At 34.5% G+C, this 17,227-nt stretch overlaps 1 protein-coding gene across 1 annotated transcript; it reads right to left on the bottom strand.

Moving 5' to 3' along the window:
* Positions 1-7,820: 7,820 nt before the first annotated feature.
* LOC142606568 (uncharacterized) lies at positions 7,821-8,853 on the bottom strand. The gene is made up of 2 exons (XM_075777885.1): positions 8,179-8,853; positions 7,821-7,994 (listed from the first exon to the last, which is right to left on the bottom strand). Exons 1-2 carry the CDS (start codon positions 8,851-8,853, stop codon positions 7,821-7,823), a joined length of 849 nt encoding a protein of 282 aa, XP_075634000.1.
* Between the last annotated feature and the right edge of the window lie 8,374 nt (positions 8,854-17,227).

Genomic DNA, 17,227 nt, shown 5'->3' with positions numbered 1-17,227 from the left:
GATTATTTTAAGCACGGTTTAGTACAGGAGCTTGAGGACATGTTTTTAGTTTTTAATTTTTAAATAATATTACACGTATTTTTATAAAATTTTTTATTGATACATATTTTTAAAAAATACAAACAACGTTATCAACAGGCTCCTTATTATTTCTAAAAAAATGTATTTTTTTTAGGATGAAAAAAATATATATATCTTTATTGTAGCAAAAATTAAAAAAATAAAATAAACACAAGAAGTTGTTACAAAATTTTCATTTTTATTTATCATAAGTCAAAATAAGGTTAAATACTAAAATAATACCAAAAAGGGATTTGATTTTATCCCAAAAAAAGAAAAAGAAAAAAAGAAAAAGGATTTGATTGAGAGAATGAACAAGAGAAAACGACGGAGGAGGAAATTGGGGGTATTTATCCCTCATTCCCTTGAGTGAAAGGGTCGTTTTATAGTTATACTTTGCCAAAACTCCAAGTTCAACTAACCTTTGATACCTCTTAAACGTCCTTTCTATTTTTTTTATTTTTTTTATTTTAAAGAGGTTGTTTTGTTGATAGTATGAGATACCAATAAAATATATCATTACTCAATAGACTTGTAGTTCAATTGACATTGATTATATTTTTAAGTAAAAGTTTTAAGTTTCAAATTATCTTTCTACAATTTTCGAACTATTAAAAAAAAAAAATGCCATTACCACTTAATATCTTTTGATGATGTGTGAAATTAGTAGGCTGAATGCTCCAAATTTCAACGGCGGTTAGATGACTTGAAAAGAAAGTAAGAGACTATTGAAGGATGTCTTTGGTCTTGGATGACCCTTATGGAAGAAGACTACTTGTTATGGATTACCATCGAGAAAGTTTCTGTCTCCTCGATAGCTACTCAATCCATCGAGTTTCTTTTGCTGTGGACACCTCTCGATAGCTTTTCGATAACTCTTTCTGTCACATTTTAATTCTCGATAGCTCTCGACATCTCTCGACATCTCTCGATCCATCGAGAAACTGAGATTTCTATATAAAGGGTCAGCGCATTTTCCATTTCATTTTTCTTGATCTCTCTCAATCCTTTATGACTTCTCACCTTCCCAAACACTTCTCTCTCACTCTAAACTTCATTCCTATAAACTTTTCGGCCTAGATCAAGCTTTTCTTCTCTGGTAAGGGTCTTTATTCCTTCATTCTTCATGCATTTCACGCATTAGACCTAGGTTTTTGGGTTTTTGAAATTTTTTTGGGGGTTTTTCAAAATTGATGAGGTTTTTGCAACATTTTGGGATGGGTTTTGTGTAAATGATCCTAAATGTTCATGCATTGCATCACGTCTACATTTTTAACAATGTTCCTGCATTTTAGATGTGTGATTACTATGTTAAAATATTGTGTACTGGTAGGATTGGATTGGGCTGAGCCCATGATGCTTTTATTGTTGCATGTCGCATGCTCATGCATTTTTCATGCATACGTACCTTCTATTTTCTATCACATTGATATTAAATTGTTTGGTGTTTTTCTGCTTGTCTCCCTCTCTCTCTTTCTTTTAGTTTGCATCATTGCACCTAAGCGTAAATCCACTCCATCCCGAAATCCTCTTCATTCTGGGGCATCTTCCTCTGATTCTACTCCTTCTCATCTTTGGTTTCGTGATGAGAAAGCCCGTAAGGACTTCTCGGAGAACTTTTCTCGACAAGGCATTCATTCGAAATGCCAAGTCATCTTATCGAATATTTTCGATACTGACTTTTCCACTGTCATCACAGTAGGGGATGGAAGTCACTGTGTGATATCCCAGTCACTTTTTCTTCTGTGATCATGCACGGATTTGATTATTTAGTAACTCTTTTTGTCACTCGCGTTCAAGATACGTGCATAGTGGTCACTCCGGATTTTGTATCTGAGGTGCTCCGCGTCCCAAGGGTAGCGCATCCTAACTACACCGGTTGTGATTTTCTTGGGATTGTGTCCAAAGACGAGCTCATGTCTTTGTTTTGAGAGACTACTTCTGTTTGGGGTGATCGTCAAAACACCCGTTGCTCGGCCTTTGCTAAAGGTCCGAGATTTCTTAACATGGTGATAACATTCATTCTCCATCCTTTGTCTCGCTATAACTCTATCATTGAGTCCCGTGCTTGATTTTTGTTATCCCTCCTAAAGCATCTTACTATAGACTTCTCTTCTCACTTCATTCTCTCCCTCATAGATGTATATAGGGATACAATGACTCGTGATAAGCTTATCTTTCCTTCAGCTATCACGAGGATCCTTCACCATTTTTCTGTCTCCTTTCCTATATCAGATCATTTTCTTGTCATGTGTGCCATTGATGTGGCTATTGTCAGACGGAGTGAGGTCCAGCTCGACTAAAGCGGCCACGGACTGAGACAACGACCCCTTCAGCTTCTTCAGCTCCATCCACATCCGCTCCTTTTTTTAGTAGATGGTGTGACTCTAGAGGCGATTATGGCAGAGCTTCAGCGCATGGATGCTCGCCTTGACATTCTTAGCGATAAGTTGTGTTAGGTGAACACCCGTGTCGGTCGTATTGCACGACAACAGGCTCGCCTTGGTGGCTTCGTTAAGTCTTCTACTCCTTCTCTAGAGTCTTCTAAGGATGAGGACGACGATGGTGGCTCTAATGGTGATGAGGATGATGGTGCTAGCTCTTCTAGTGATGATGCGATGACTGCTTGAGTTACTTGCCCTTTGTCATTTGTGACAAAAAGGGGAGTAGTTTTGGTTATGAGAGTAGTCATGTACTTAGGGGGAGAGTTAGTACAGAAGATTTTTGTTAGGAGGAGTGTCTATACTTGTTGAGGGATGCAGTGAGGACTTATGTATTTTTTTTTCTTTTCTAACTTTTATAGATACATTGTTTTTTACATTATGATAGCAAACCTTGTACTCATTATTGATATATATATATATATATTGAGGTTGTTATTACATTTTCACCTATCTCTTCATGTGTTGTTTCTTTTCTCTCTTTATGCACGTGCTTTTTATTACTTGTATGCAATCTTTTATTTCTATTTCACACTAACATGCAGTGATGAGTTTTGTTTAAAGTGCTTTAGAAATATAGGTTGTCAAAGTCTTCTTGCCATGAACTCTTTTCTTACAAAGTTTTTCAAGAGTTTGTATTAGGATAGATTTTATTGTATTCAACAAGTGAGTATGAGTTTAGTGATTTATGACTTCTCTCATATGTTCATTTGTTTATTGTGGTTTTGTCACGGATTGCCAAATGGGGAGATTGTTAGGACATATGTCATTTAGAATTGGTTAATTCTTTGACAAAACGCACTTTACTTGTAATTTGGTAGATACAAGATGTTTAATACTTTAAGGAACAATGTTTCAAGTTCAAGTGTTAAAGCCATACAAATCTGTCTAAGAAACAAGTGAAGAAGTGCTGGATTTTAAAACTCGATAGCTAGCTCGACAGGTAACATCTATCGAGGTTTAAAAGACAGTTTAGCTCGATGCTCGATAGCTACTCGATTTTTAGTTCTGATTTCATTCCAATTCGTGTGTACATGTTTAAGCTTTCTTTTCTCACAACTCTAAACATATATGAGGATTATTTTAAGGGCTGTTAAAGATTGCACAGTTGCACAAGTGTGAAGCAAAGTGTTGTTTATGCAAATTGTGATCAGAGATTGAATTTGCCCTAGTTCATCTTTCTCTTGAAGAAGCTACTGTGTTTGTACGCCGTTGGGTTTTGTGACTAAGGAGTTTCGTGATCTTCATCGTGTTGATGAACTAAAGAACTTTACAGCTAACATTTTTCTCAAGTTGATGATTGTTGAGGTATAAATTTTCGGGCCCTAATTTCTTTAGCCCATACAAGCCCAAGAATTATCTTGAAGCCCACATAAATATCTCCCACATAATACTCAAATATTCTCCATGCTATTGGGCTCCCACAAATATTCCCTCTATATATATAAGCCCCACAAATTATCTTAGGCCCTCTCATAAATATTACCCATTATATTCCACATATTATCCAACTTGAGTTTTCACAAAAAATGCCCATCACCTTGCTACCAACGTTGGGCCACAAAACTATACTTCCTCCACAAAAAGCCCAAAATCATTTAACTTGTGGGCAAGACCCAAAAAGCCCAACAAAACTCTTTACTAAGCCTGTTGCTACATGACACCTTTAAACTCGTTGCTACACGGCACCTTACTAAGCCCGTTGCTACACAACACCTTTTTAAGCTCGTTGCTACATTGCACCTCTAAGCCCGTTGCTACACGGCACCTTACTAAGCCCGTTGTTACACGGCTCCTTACTAAGCCCATTGCTACACGGCTCGTCTAAGACTGTTGCTACACGGCACCTCTAAGCCCATTGCTACACGTCACCTCTAAGCCCATTGCTACACGTCACCTCTAAGCCCATTGCTACACGGTACCTTACTAAGCCCGTTGCTACACGGCACCTCTAACCCGTTGCTACATGACACCTCTAAGTTCGTTGCTACACGGCATCTTCTCTAAGCCTGTTGCTACACGGCAATATTTTTACGAAAATCTCAAACTATTTTACAAAAGCTCAAATACTAATTTGGCATTATTTTACAAAATCCTATATACTAATTTGGCACTATTTTAGCAAAAGCTCAAATACTAATTTGACACTATTTTACAAAAGTCCAAATACTAATTTCGCACTATTTTACAAAAGCTCAAATACTAATTTGACACTATTTTACAAAAGCTCAAATACTAATTTGACACTATTTTAACAAAGCCCAAATATTAATTTGGCACTACTTTACAAAAGCTCAAATATTAATTTGGCACTATTTTAGCAAAGCCCAAATATTAATTTGGCACTATTTTACAAAAACCCAAATATTAATTTGGCAACTATTTCTAAAAACCCAAATATTGTTTTGGCAACTATTTCAATTATTTCTAAAAGTCCAAATATTATTTGGCAACTCTTTCATGAAGCCCAATATTATTTTGGCAACTATTTCAAATATTTCTAAAAGCCCAAATATTATTTGGCAACTATTTCTAAAAGCCCAAAGATTATTTTGGCAACTATTTCAACTATTTCCAAAAGCCCAAATATTACTTGCCAACTATTTCATGAAGCCCAATATTATTTTGGCAACTATTTCAACTATTTTACAAAAACCCAAATACTAATTTGGCACATATTTACAAGACTCAAAAATTGTCTTAACACATATACTAAATCCCTTACTCATGGGAAATATATATACTCATCCTTCAAGAGATATTTCTCTTACAAAATTTATAAAAGCCCATGTATATCATCCATGGCAAAACTCTTAATCTTGTAGGGATAATCAAGCCCAAGGAAGCTCAAATATAAGGCCCAGCTGGACCAGCCCAGCCCATATTCAAATCCCAGTAGCTGAAGCTCACGTGAGCTAATCAGCCAAAACTCAGCACAACTCAACAGCTGGAGCCCACTGCCATTAGGTTTCAGCTTGTCTAATCGGGTCAGAATAGGACACGTGTCCATCAGAGGTTGAACCCTTCCTCCACAAGCTGAAATATCATCATTTCTCATGTGACATAAAGCTGAAACTGACTTGACATAAAGCTGAAGGACTTGATAGAAAGGTGAAGGACTTCAGCCAGCCATCTCTTCTTTCTCCTCCAACCCATTCGGTCAAACATCAAAGGCAACCATGACCAGGCCATTAAAGTTCCTAAAGCAAGCTGAAATCAGCTTTTTTTTCATGCTAAAAATGTGTATTTTCTGGTTCATGGACCAAGCACATGAACCCCTAATAGGGAAACTTAGGGAAATGTGGTTTGGAGGGCATCAAGGGGATCCCAACAGAGTTCCCAACAAAGGCTCCAAGGTTGACACCTGGCTTGGGGTGATACAACCTGCCTTAGGGAGCTCTAAATCTAGTAGCAGCACAACCAAGATCATTAGCCTAATGCATGCTCTAATCCCATTAGCCAAGCCCAATCAGCATTAATGCTAAGTCAAAATCCCAACTGTTATTACCCAAAACAGCAAGAATCTTCCAAAAGTTAAGCTTACCACTCTTAGCTAAAATCCTAAGAACGAATCTCTAAGGATTTTCTGAAGATTGGGAAAGATTTAGCAAAAGTTATTTGCTAATTACCCCCTAAAACTTAACTATAAATGGAACTCTCCATTAACGCCTCAGGGGGGGAACAAGAACATACCAAGAAATATACTCATAGAGAAAAACTCTCACTAAATCCTTCTGTTTCAGCTTCCTCTAAACTCCAGCAAAGTTCTAAGTCATAAAACTCTCAGTTTCAAGCATAGAAACTGAGTTCCTTAACTTTTAGCTCAAAAACACCTCTCATACCTCTACTAAAAAACATACAGCTCCTCCCCTACAGAAATTCCTAGCAGCCCTGCTACATACTCTTACTCATTACTCATACTACTCACAAAATGGCTTTCTCCACTCATCATATATACTACATCCATGAGCATGCCTTGGCACCATAATGGTCTTGTTGCACTAGCTGGGATCTCTCTCTCTCTCTCTCCCTTCATCTCACACTAAGTTTTCCTCATTATTTGTTATTATGGAACCCATGATATTTACTTATTCGTTTACTATTGATGGTTATGATGTAACTGTTACCATAGAATTTTTCCCTCATATTATTGTATTAGAAGACTCTTCTCTAGAGCTAACGGATGATGATTCTGAATATGGATGTTTCCCTTAATCTGTAAAATACTTAAAGTTTATTTCGCTGTACTTTACTGCTGAGTTACCCTTTTCTGCAGAAGCATATTATGGCTGGGTCATTTTCTGTAGAAGCACTTTACAGCTGGTTTACCTTTTTCTGCATAAACATATTACAGCTGGGTCATTTTCTGCAGAAGCACTTTACAGCTGGGTTACCCTTTTCTGCAAAAACATATTACGACTAGGTCATTTTTTGCAGAAGCACTTTACAACTAGGTTATTTTTTGCAGAAGCACTATACAGCTGGGTTATTTTCTGCAGAAACCTTCACTGCTGGGCTACTTCTTATAGTATGCTTTTTAACCACACTGATGTGTCTACTGTAGGGATTGTTTATCGGTCATTCTTGTAAGTCCAAATCAAGGCTTAAGGCATAAAGATACAGTGAATTGTTTGGATCTTCGTCGATAGCCTTTGGGCCGTGCATTAAACCCATTGTCAAGTTTCGGTTTAGGCCCCTGACCCAACATAAATCTCATTTGTCGGAAAGGAAACTTTTTCGCCCCTGACAATGATTAAGTCACGTACTGGGATCCGCGCATCTATTGGTTAGTCACGGACTAAGAGCCGTGTATTGGGGTAAGGGTTCAATTGTAGGTTGGTATAAGGTACTAGGATTTATTTATTTGTAACCGCTTGTTGTGATAATAGTGGATTCTCAGGAATAGTGACCTTAAAATCACTCAGTGGGGTTTTTGCCTTGGAGATTTTCCCCATTCGTAAACAAATCTCCTTGTTAACTTTATTTTCTGCTACATATTAACTTAGTTGGTGATTTGTTTATGCTACCACGCGTTTTGCATGTTAATTGGATTAATTAATTAACTTGGCTAATTAATCAATCAATTTATCATAAGAGGTCAATACATTCTTGGCCTATCAGTTTGAAGCCAGCCTTATTCAGCAAATAGCTTGACATTATATTTTTCCTCATGGACGATGTGTATAGCACATCTTTCAAAGTAAGCACACATCCAGAGGTAAATTTTAACTCAACCTCACCACTCCCAAGTATCTTGGTTTTACTAGAGTCACCAAGCATAATTGTTTTTTCTTCTTCAAAAGGAGTGTATATTTTGAACTAATTTTCATCATAGCAGACATGCCTATTGGCCCCAGAGTCTGTCCACCACCCTTCAACATATTGGATCATGTAAATGTCTACAATCATAGCCACTAAAGGCTCTTCGTTAACATTAGCTTGTGGGATAGACCCAAGTTTTCGAAATATCCAAAATTGAGCAATATGCCCACTCTTGCCATAAATAAAATATGCATTAACTTGTTGGTTATTTTGAGGGGGGTCCTTGGTTCTTATTCCTTTGACTAGGGTTGCCCCTATTGTGAGGTCTACCATAATTTTTCTTTCTTGGTCTCAATTGTGCATTTTTAGGAAAATGATCTTTGGGTTGATTATTGCTTGTAGAAGTTAAAATTACCTTGGTGGTAGAATGTCCATTACCCTCTTGCGTTAGAAGTGCATCTTGTCCTCTAGCTTCCTTCTCTACGCGGATGCGAGTGATCAAGGATTCTAGGGACGTCTCCTTTTGCTTATGTTGCATTGATTTTTGAAACTCTTTCCATGATGGTGGTAGCTTGTCGATGATACCAGCCACAATATGGTTGTCCTCAATCTTTATGCCTTCGGATCTAACTTTTTCCTTGATCATTTGAAAGTCTCGAACCTGTTCCACAACAGATTTGGTATCCACCATTTGATAGCGAAAGAAACAACTAGCTGCGTATTTCTTTGCACTAGCCTCTTCGGTGTCATATTTGCTTTGTAAAGCTTTCCAAATTTTCTTTGCAAAAGTGTATGTAGTATTATAATAATCATAGAAATGATCTGCAAGACAATTTAAAAGATAATGACGGCATTTATACTCATCTTGTTCATACTTTTTTTTTTTTTGATGATTATAGAGTTCATCTTCGGTCATGTCGTCAGTAGAAACCTTGTTTGGATTCTTCTCAATGAGGACGTAGGCTACCTTAAGAAGGCTTAGATAGAAAAGGACCTTGGCTTTCCATCTCTTGAAATGGGCTCTCTTAAAACGGAAGGGCTTGTTCAGATCTCTGACATTGTCATTTGGCTTCTCAGTTGTTGGCTCCATTTTGAATCTCCTTAAAATTGTTGGAGAAATTACCAATAAAATGATATTTTAATTACAATAAAAATAAAAATATAAACAAACAACGTCGAACTAAGGCACGAAAATCTCGCTCTCTTTAGGGAGATTCAAGCCCTCTGCGGTTGGCAAAGCCTAGAAACCGATGTAGCAAAAATTCACTTCTGACTTGTCCACAGCCCAACAGTTTGTTGTCTAGCTCGAACCAACTCTGCATAAGTGGTTGAGCTCAAAGCTCCACCAAAAGAAACACCTTTCTTTGGATGAAGGGTCTCCTACTTGGAATAAAGGGAGGATTTTCTACATAGATGCGCAAAAGGAAGTGGTGGAGGCCTTTGCAACTCAATTTGCCAAGGACATGGAGTCCTTCCTATTTGCTAGAGCACAAGAACTTGTGGTTGGAGGTCTATTGGCACTTTTCACACCTGGAATTGTACACATTTATTGGTAAAGAGCTAGACCTTCTAGGATCTTGCCTAATGGACATGGTCAAAGTGGTAAGTAAACAATTGCCTGACTTGTTATGATTTGAAGCAACATCACTTGCACTTAATTCACTACTAACATATATATATATATATATATATATATATATATATATATAATGAACGACTTGTGAAAAATTTTATATCTATATAGAGTTAGTTTAAAATTCTATTATTTATTAGGGTGCAAAAAGTTGGAAATGATTGTAATTAACCCTTCGATTAGAAATTCTAACCAGGGGGTATAACTAATTTGAAATAAGAAACAGAAAAAGGGTTAATTACAATCATTCATATGAGACTTCAAGATTTTTGACCAACACCCTAATTACAAATTAATTTATAATTTCCAATTTGCCATCCAAATTAGTATGTAAAATAATAAATAGTGTATATTTATCTTTCCTAAATTATAAATGCATTTGCAACGCACACTCTAAACCACAGAATTCTACGATCAACATCTTAATTTGGCAATAATCTACCCCTAATTTAATACACTGATTTTTGGATGATGAAGGATATTGCAAATTAATCCGAAACTAGAAAGTTTATTTAAAATTCTATTGTTTAGAATTAGGTAGCATTGCAAATGTCACAAATTTAAAGCTAAATGTCACAAATTCTATCTTGTATCAAAAAGGAAAGAAAAAAAAGAAAAGAAAGAAGCCAAATAACTACAATTATAGAACACGGGTGTAACTGAGTTTCCATTTTTCAGTGACTAATCTAGGTGGATAGTGAAATACTGGTTCATGAAATATTTCCATGTGGCATAGATCATGGTTTTTAATTGCAACGATTATTTAATGAAGCAAAAGTGGAAGCATATTGCAAAAATTATTTGGCAATATGCCTGCTTATTTCACCACCCCTAAGGAATTGAAGGAATTGATTGAAAGAAATCGACATTTCAGCTCTAAGAGAATGGAAATATTGAATCACCAGCTAAAGTCTCTTACCTTGCATAGTCCCTTAATGTGTTCTTTATACCTAAGATTTGCATTAGAAGGACTGAAGGAGTACTCGTAAAGCAGTTTGGTCCACTCTATCCTATTCAGTTTACTTTGGTCCTATTCAGTCCTCCATGTTTCCATTCAGTCCACTTTGTTCCATTTGGTCCATTTGTGTTTACTTTGGTCCATTTAGACCACTTCGATTCATTTTAGTCCACTTCGGTCCATTTTTGTACACTTGCATACAGGGAAAAGACATGCTTAGGTTGAGAGTACCTATTCAAAATCCATGTGTGTGTGTGTATATATATATATATATATCTCAAACTTGTAATATTTAAAATCTTAAGTATATAATTTATTATTGCTACACTTTTGTTGAGCCACATTAACATAGCATTTTAGTCCACTTCGGTCCGGCTAAATTTAAGTGAATGTCTTTTTAAACATTAAAGTTATGAATATACAAACCTAATGTTTATGGCAATTACTCATTTATTTTAGTATCATTACTTCTAAATGAATTGCATGAAGTTGATTATACATCCAAACAAAAAATAATAATATAAATAAATAAACAAATATATGTGTGTGTAACTGTGAGTGACCGCAACCCCGGCTCGCCAATTTTTTCTCAAACTGGGTCTAACCCGCACAAATGGGTGGGATCATGATGCCCAAAATGTCGAATTCATTGTAAAATGTACTCCCCCTAGATTAAGGGTTTTACATGGAGTTGCCACTTATTTAATTTAAATGGAAAAATAAGAAAACCTTCAATATAAAAAAATGCTTCTGTTGTATTAATATATATGACAATTTATATCAATTGTGTAACAAAAATTTACAATGCTTTTTGTCCTAGATACGATCTAAGAAAAATAAATTACATTGCTTTATTTTCTAGTTACATTCTAAAAAATGTGAAATTGCATATACAATAGCATTGTCTAGAACCCTTGATCTTGGTTCGGAGGCTAATTTACAAGATGGGAAGGGATTAAGCACCCATCTCGCTCCCAACACCATGTCATGTCAAACAAATACAAACAATATGTCATACAAACACACAAACATGTTAATTTGCAAGAATTATAAGCAAATATGTGTTAGGGGAATCTGACATAAAAAGAAACAAAAAAAAAAAATTGAAATTTGTTAGATAACAATTTTAATGTAAAGAAAGCATGAAGGTAATGGCATGTTCATCCAAGAAATCAATGTAAACAAAGAACTCCTAGCCTAGATATGTTCATCTAAGCATGTGAAGAAAAAAACAAAATTGTCATGTTATTTGTCATCAACATAATTGCAAAGAGAAAAAAAAAAAAGATAAAACATTTAAACATTTAAACATATTTGATCATCCAAGCAATTATGAAAAAAAGTAAAGGAAAATCCCTTAGACATGTTCATCTAGAGAAATCAAAATACTTAGACATGTTTGTTCAAGCATTTAACAAAGTGAAACAACTACCTAGACATGTTCATCCAAGTATTCAAGAGAAAGTTGTATTTTAGTCTAGAAGTGTTCATCTAAGCATTCAAGAGAAAATTTGTGTATTAGCCTAGAAGTGTTCATCTAAGCATTTAAAAGGAATATCAATGAGACATATAGGTATGTTCATCCAAGCATATCATGAAAGAAACAAATAATGACTTGTTAAGCATTTATTCAAGCATGTGTGGAAAGTTAAGAACATAATTAACTACTTACCAGCATAGAGAATAAATTAAAAGGGAGAAGTGATCACTTAAAGGGCAAGGGAGAAAGCAAGAAAGTACTCAACTACAACCAAAGTAAAAACAATGGTTGCACAACAACTTTTCTTTTTTGCTTTTTCACTAGCTCTCCAAAGGGAATTCGGGGTCCAAAAAATGGAAGAGGTCTTCTATATATATAAGGGAATGGATGGCTTAGCTTTAAAGCTAAGTTATTAGCTTTCTTCTAAAACTAATTTAGGAGATAAACCTGTTTAAATGAGCTGGAACGGAAATGGAGTTGATCCCCGTTTGAATTTTGAAAGGAAGTTGAAGATGATGTTGAACGTGTGTTATCTTTTGCACATATTTTGTATTTTGACTCTAACTTTCTTCTCAAATTTCCAATTGATTCAAAATTAGTGTTTTCTGAAAGGGAATTCAATTATCTACAACTTTTCCAGAAATAGAGAAAACCAAATTTCAACGTTTTCCAGGCTAAAAATGCGATTTAAGTTGCCGTTGAAAATAGTAACGTTTTTTTAGCGTTTTTCTATTTTTTGAAAATTTTCAAAGTATGTATCTGTTTTCCTATCCAACTTGTTTTTCAAAAACTTTCTTCTGAAGCTAACGGAGGGAATAAGCCTATTAGATAAGCTTGATCAGATTGGGTGTTGATCCTCATTTGAAATTGAAGATAATGCTGAATCTGTGTTATCTTCTGCACCTGTTTTGTATTTTAGCCATAACTTTCTTCTCAAAATTCCAATTGATTCGGGGTTGGTTTTTTTTGAAAGGAAATTTAGTTCTCTACAACTTTTCCAGAAATAGAGAAAATCAAATTTCAACGTTTTTCAAGCCAAAACTGCGATTCATGTTGAAGATAATAACGGTTTTTGAGCATTTTGTTTTTATTTATAATAATTTTTCATGGATCATATCTTTCTCTCTCCAAATTTTTGTTTCAAAAGAGCAGATAAGATGCCATAATGGAAAATATTTTTTATTTAAAAAATAATAATAATAAATAAAATGAAATCCAATCAAAATTCACACTTAATTAATTTTAAATTAATTCTTGTTGGAACCAATCAAAATTAAGTGTTTAAGATAAGACGTGATTTGGCTCATCATGTAAGTGAGCTATAATCATTGAAAATTGATTGTATGATAACTTTTGATCAGGTGGTCCGATCAAAACCCATGACATACTATTATGATCGTTAGAGTATCAAGATTTGTTTTGTATCACAAATCTGAAGATCTACCGGTTGGTTAAATGCAAGTTGTAAAATGGGGTGTCTACAGTAACTAGACTAAATTGACCAAATTGGACCGAATAGATCTAAGAAGACCTTATGGACCAAAATGAACCGAATAGACCGAATAGATCTACTTAGACCGAATTGGCCAAATTGGACCGAATAGAGCTTGGTGGACCAAATTAGACTGTATAGATCGAAGTGGACATAATGGACTGGATTGGACCGAACAGGACCGACTTGAACAAAGTAGACCGAACTGGACCGAATTGTCCAAGTGGACTGTATGGAGTCATGGACCAAATTGGACAAAATAGACCTAACTGAACCAAATTGGTCAAATTGGACTGAATAGACCTAGGTGGACCGAATGGACTATATGGGACTGAATAAACCTAAATGGACAAAATGCACCAAATTGGACCGAATAGACTTAAGTGGATTTTATGAACCAAATTGGACCTAATAGACCTAACTGACCTAATTGGCCAAATTGGACCGAATGGACCTAGGTTGACCATATGGATCAAATTGGACTGAATAGATCGAAGTGGACTGAATGGACTGTATGGACTATGGACTGGATTGGACCAAATGGACTAAATATGACCAAATTGACCAAAGTAGACTGAATGGGATTGAATGGCCCGAATTGGATCAAATAAACCCAATTGGACTAAATTGACCGAAGTAGACTAAATGGACTTCATTGAATTGGATTGAAGTAGACTGAAGAGAGAGAGAAAGAGAGAGAGAGAGAGAGAATAAAAAGAAATTTATAGAAAATAATATGAGAAGAAAAAAAAAGTAAAAATAAAAAAAATTGTAAAAACACCAAATTATCCAAGTCATGTTATGTTATGTAATAAAATAGCATTATATTTTTATATACTATCTTTATATATAATGCAATAGGATAATATTTGTGGAATCAAAAAGAAGAAAAAAGATAACAACTTAAAAATATAACTTAATCACATCAACCGAAAGTAGAGATTCAAGTAATTACAAAACTTATCAACTTAAAGTAGAGATGCAAAAAAAATATTTAAAAAAATGACAAAAAATTTAAATAAAAAAAATTTGAGAGAGAGAAATAACCTTATGTTTGTGGGAAAACTATGTATGGAATGAAATTGAGAATTGTAAATTTATAGTAATAGAGGGAATAAGAAAAGCCAAAAATAAAGAAAGATAAAGAGATTGAGGAAAAGTGATATTAAGACAGACAGTAGTGGGGAGATGAAAAGATAAAAGGGAGGGGAAAAGTTGGTGAAAGTATAACATTAAGTTGGGAAATTAATAAGAGAAAAAAAAAAGAGTTAAAAAAAAGAAGAAGAGAGAGAAAGTTGGAAATTGGTGGATGATGTGGCTGCTGATGTGGCTCAACAGGAGCGCAACAACAATAAATACTACGCTTTAGCTTTTAGATATATATAAATTAAAGCTCGATTCACACCATTATATTCGATAAAAGGAGGGAAGCTCCAACAAAAAATTATTGGAAGGTAAAAATACTTCAGAAATGTACTCATTCCTATTCAACTTTTGTTTGCCACTAAATTTGGTCTGCTGAACCATTCTTTGCCATTCATCACAACTAGGGATAGAATTATTTCTAGTGCTCCTTACAAACGTTTCATCCTCTATATGTTTTGAATGGTCTAAAGAGGAAGCAAATATAAGTAAATCTATTTCTTATATTACCAAAAAAAAAAAAACAAGACTTTAATAACGTAAGAAAAATATCATTTTATCAAGAATTTACCAACATTATGCTGAGAATTTGAAATAATAAATGAATTAGCTCCTCTTTTCACACAGAAACGTAACAACAATAAATACTATGCTTAAACTTTTAGATATATATAGATTAAAGCTCGATTCACACCATTATATTTGATAAAATGAGGGAAGCTCCAACCAAAAATTATTGGAAGGTAAAAATACTTCGAAAATGTACTCATTCCTATTCAACTTTTGTTTGCCACTAAATCTGGTATTGCTAAACCATTCTTTGCCATTCATCACAACTAGGGATAAAATTATTTCTAGTGCTCCTTACAAACGTTTCATCCTCTATATGTTTTGAATGGTCTAAAGAGGAAGCAAATATAAGTAAATCTATTACTTATATTACCAAAAAAAATAAAAATACAAGACTTTAATAACATAAGAAAAATATCATTTTATCAAGAATTTATCAACATTATGCTGAGAATTTGAAATAATAAATGAATTAGCTCCCTTTTTTACACCAATCTCTCTTTCCAAAGAATGACTGATGTGGACTAAATAGATCAAATGGACCAAATGAATCGAGGTGGACCGTAATTAACCAAAATGGACGGAACAGACAAAAACGGACTGAAGTGGAATTGACCAAAATGGACCAATATTGGACTGGACTTGCCGCATCAAAGATTCAAAGTACCATGGTTGTCAAAATCGCGATCCAGATCGTAAAATCGCACGATTTTACGATCCCACCTCAGCAAAAAGTTTAAAATCGTAGCAGGATCGCAAAAATGTTAGGATCGTATAGGATCGTAGGATCGTATGGGATCCTACCGATCCTACCATTTGGCTTGAATTTTTTTTTTTTTTTTTTAAGTGGGATTCATTTGGGTAAACCTAAACCCACAAGCCCAACGGGTTTTAGAAGCCCAATAATGAATTGAAGTCCCAAATTTGCTCTTATGTCAACATAAAATCTCAAAAAAAAACCTATGGTATAAGTTTAAAGTTTTCAAAAACAAAACCTAAACTATTTAGAAACACAAAGCTCCAGCACGCACCTCTGTCCCGCGCCTCCTCAGCCCTCTGTCAAAAACCCAGCACCTCTCAACCCTGTTAATGGTGAGCTATCACTGCCTTTAAGCTTTCTTAACTTAACTTTAACGTTTAAAAAAAAAAAAAAAACCCAATAAAAAACCCAGCACCTTAATCCTACACCTCCTCACTCCTCTGTCAAAAACCCAGCACCTCTCAACCCTCTCAATGATGTTGCCATAAGCCATCGCTGCCTTTAAGCTTTTTGGTAATTTGCTTTGGTAGTTAGTATTAGTAGTTTATCATTTATTTGTACTTTGATAGCTTGATTCCATATTGTTGTGTTGTGTATATGATTTTGACAAAACTTTTAAGGTTTTTATTTTTCTATTTTTTTAAACTAAATTAAGTAAAATTTGAAAAATTATGAAATAGGATCTTCATTATTTAATTAGCTAGTTTACCTTAGATTGAAAATTCTCTTTTGGATTACATATTGTAAAATTGTAGTTAGCTAGTTTTTATATGCTAACTAGCCTAACTTATTTTGGATTTGGAACTTAGAATTTGGAAAACATTTTCCATATGTGTAGATAATATTTTGGTACTTAGTTGCTAATTAAACATGTATTGAACTTTTTAGATACATTATGTCAAAAGTTAAATATATTTTGCTTCGTTAGAATGACATAAGAACGATATAGTGCGTGTAAATTACATTTTATGATACAATTTTTTTTTTAAATGGATGGATTCATATTTTAAGTGATTATATAATATACAAAGTCACTATCAATAGGTTTTTTGCTTAAAATATGAAAATCAGTAGGATCTTACGATCCACGATCCGATCCTACCATCTCCGATCCTACCTACGTCCCACGATCCTACGTAGGATCCCGATTTTGACAACCTTGCAAAGTACTATATGGGTAGGTCAAATAAAATTTGTAGGATACATAGTTACTGATTGATTTAAGGTGGTGGACTCTTTCTTTATTCATTATTATTTTTTTAAGTAATGTCACACACACAAATTTTCATATCATTTTTCGACATGTGATTCTATCCAAAATGTATTTGTAAGAGCAACCACATCAGCTCTTGTATAAGTATGTATAATAAAAAAAATGCTCAAATTTACACATTTTTGATAAAAAACAACCCACATCAGCTCATGCAT

Source organism: Castanea sativa, chromosome 8 (genome assembly GCF_040712315.1).
Source record: "Castanea sativa cultivar Marrone di Chiusa Pesio chromosome 8, ASM4071231v1".
NCBI classification, from domain to species: Eukaryota; Viridiplantae; Streptophyta; class Magnoliopsida; order Fagales; family Fagaceae; genus Castanea; species Castanea sativa.
The sequence above is the reverse complement of the archived record's forward strand: the minus strand, read 5'-3'. Positions and strand labels throughout refer to the sequence as shown.

Excerpts from the sequence above, each read along its gene's own strand:
- LOC142606568 (XM_075777885.1), bottom strand. The coding sequence starts at position 8,853 with ATGGAGCCAACAACTGAGAAGCCAAATGACAATGTCAGAGATCTGAAC. Across the intron at positions 7,995-8,178 it reads ATGGACATTCTACCACCAAG|AGTGGGCATATTGCTCAATT; the intron begins GTAATTTTAACT and ends ATTTATGGCAAG.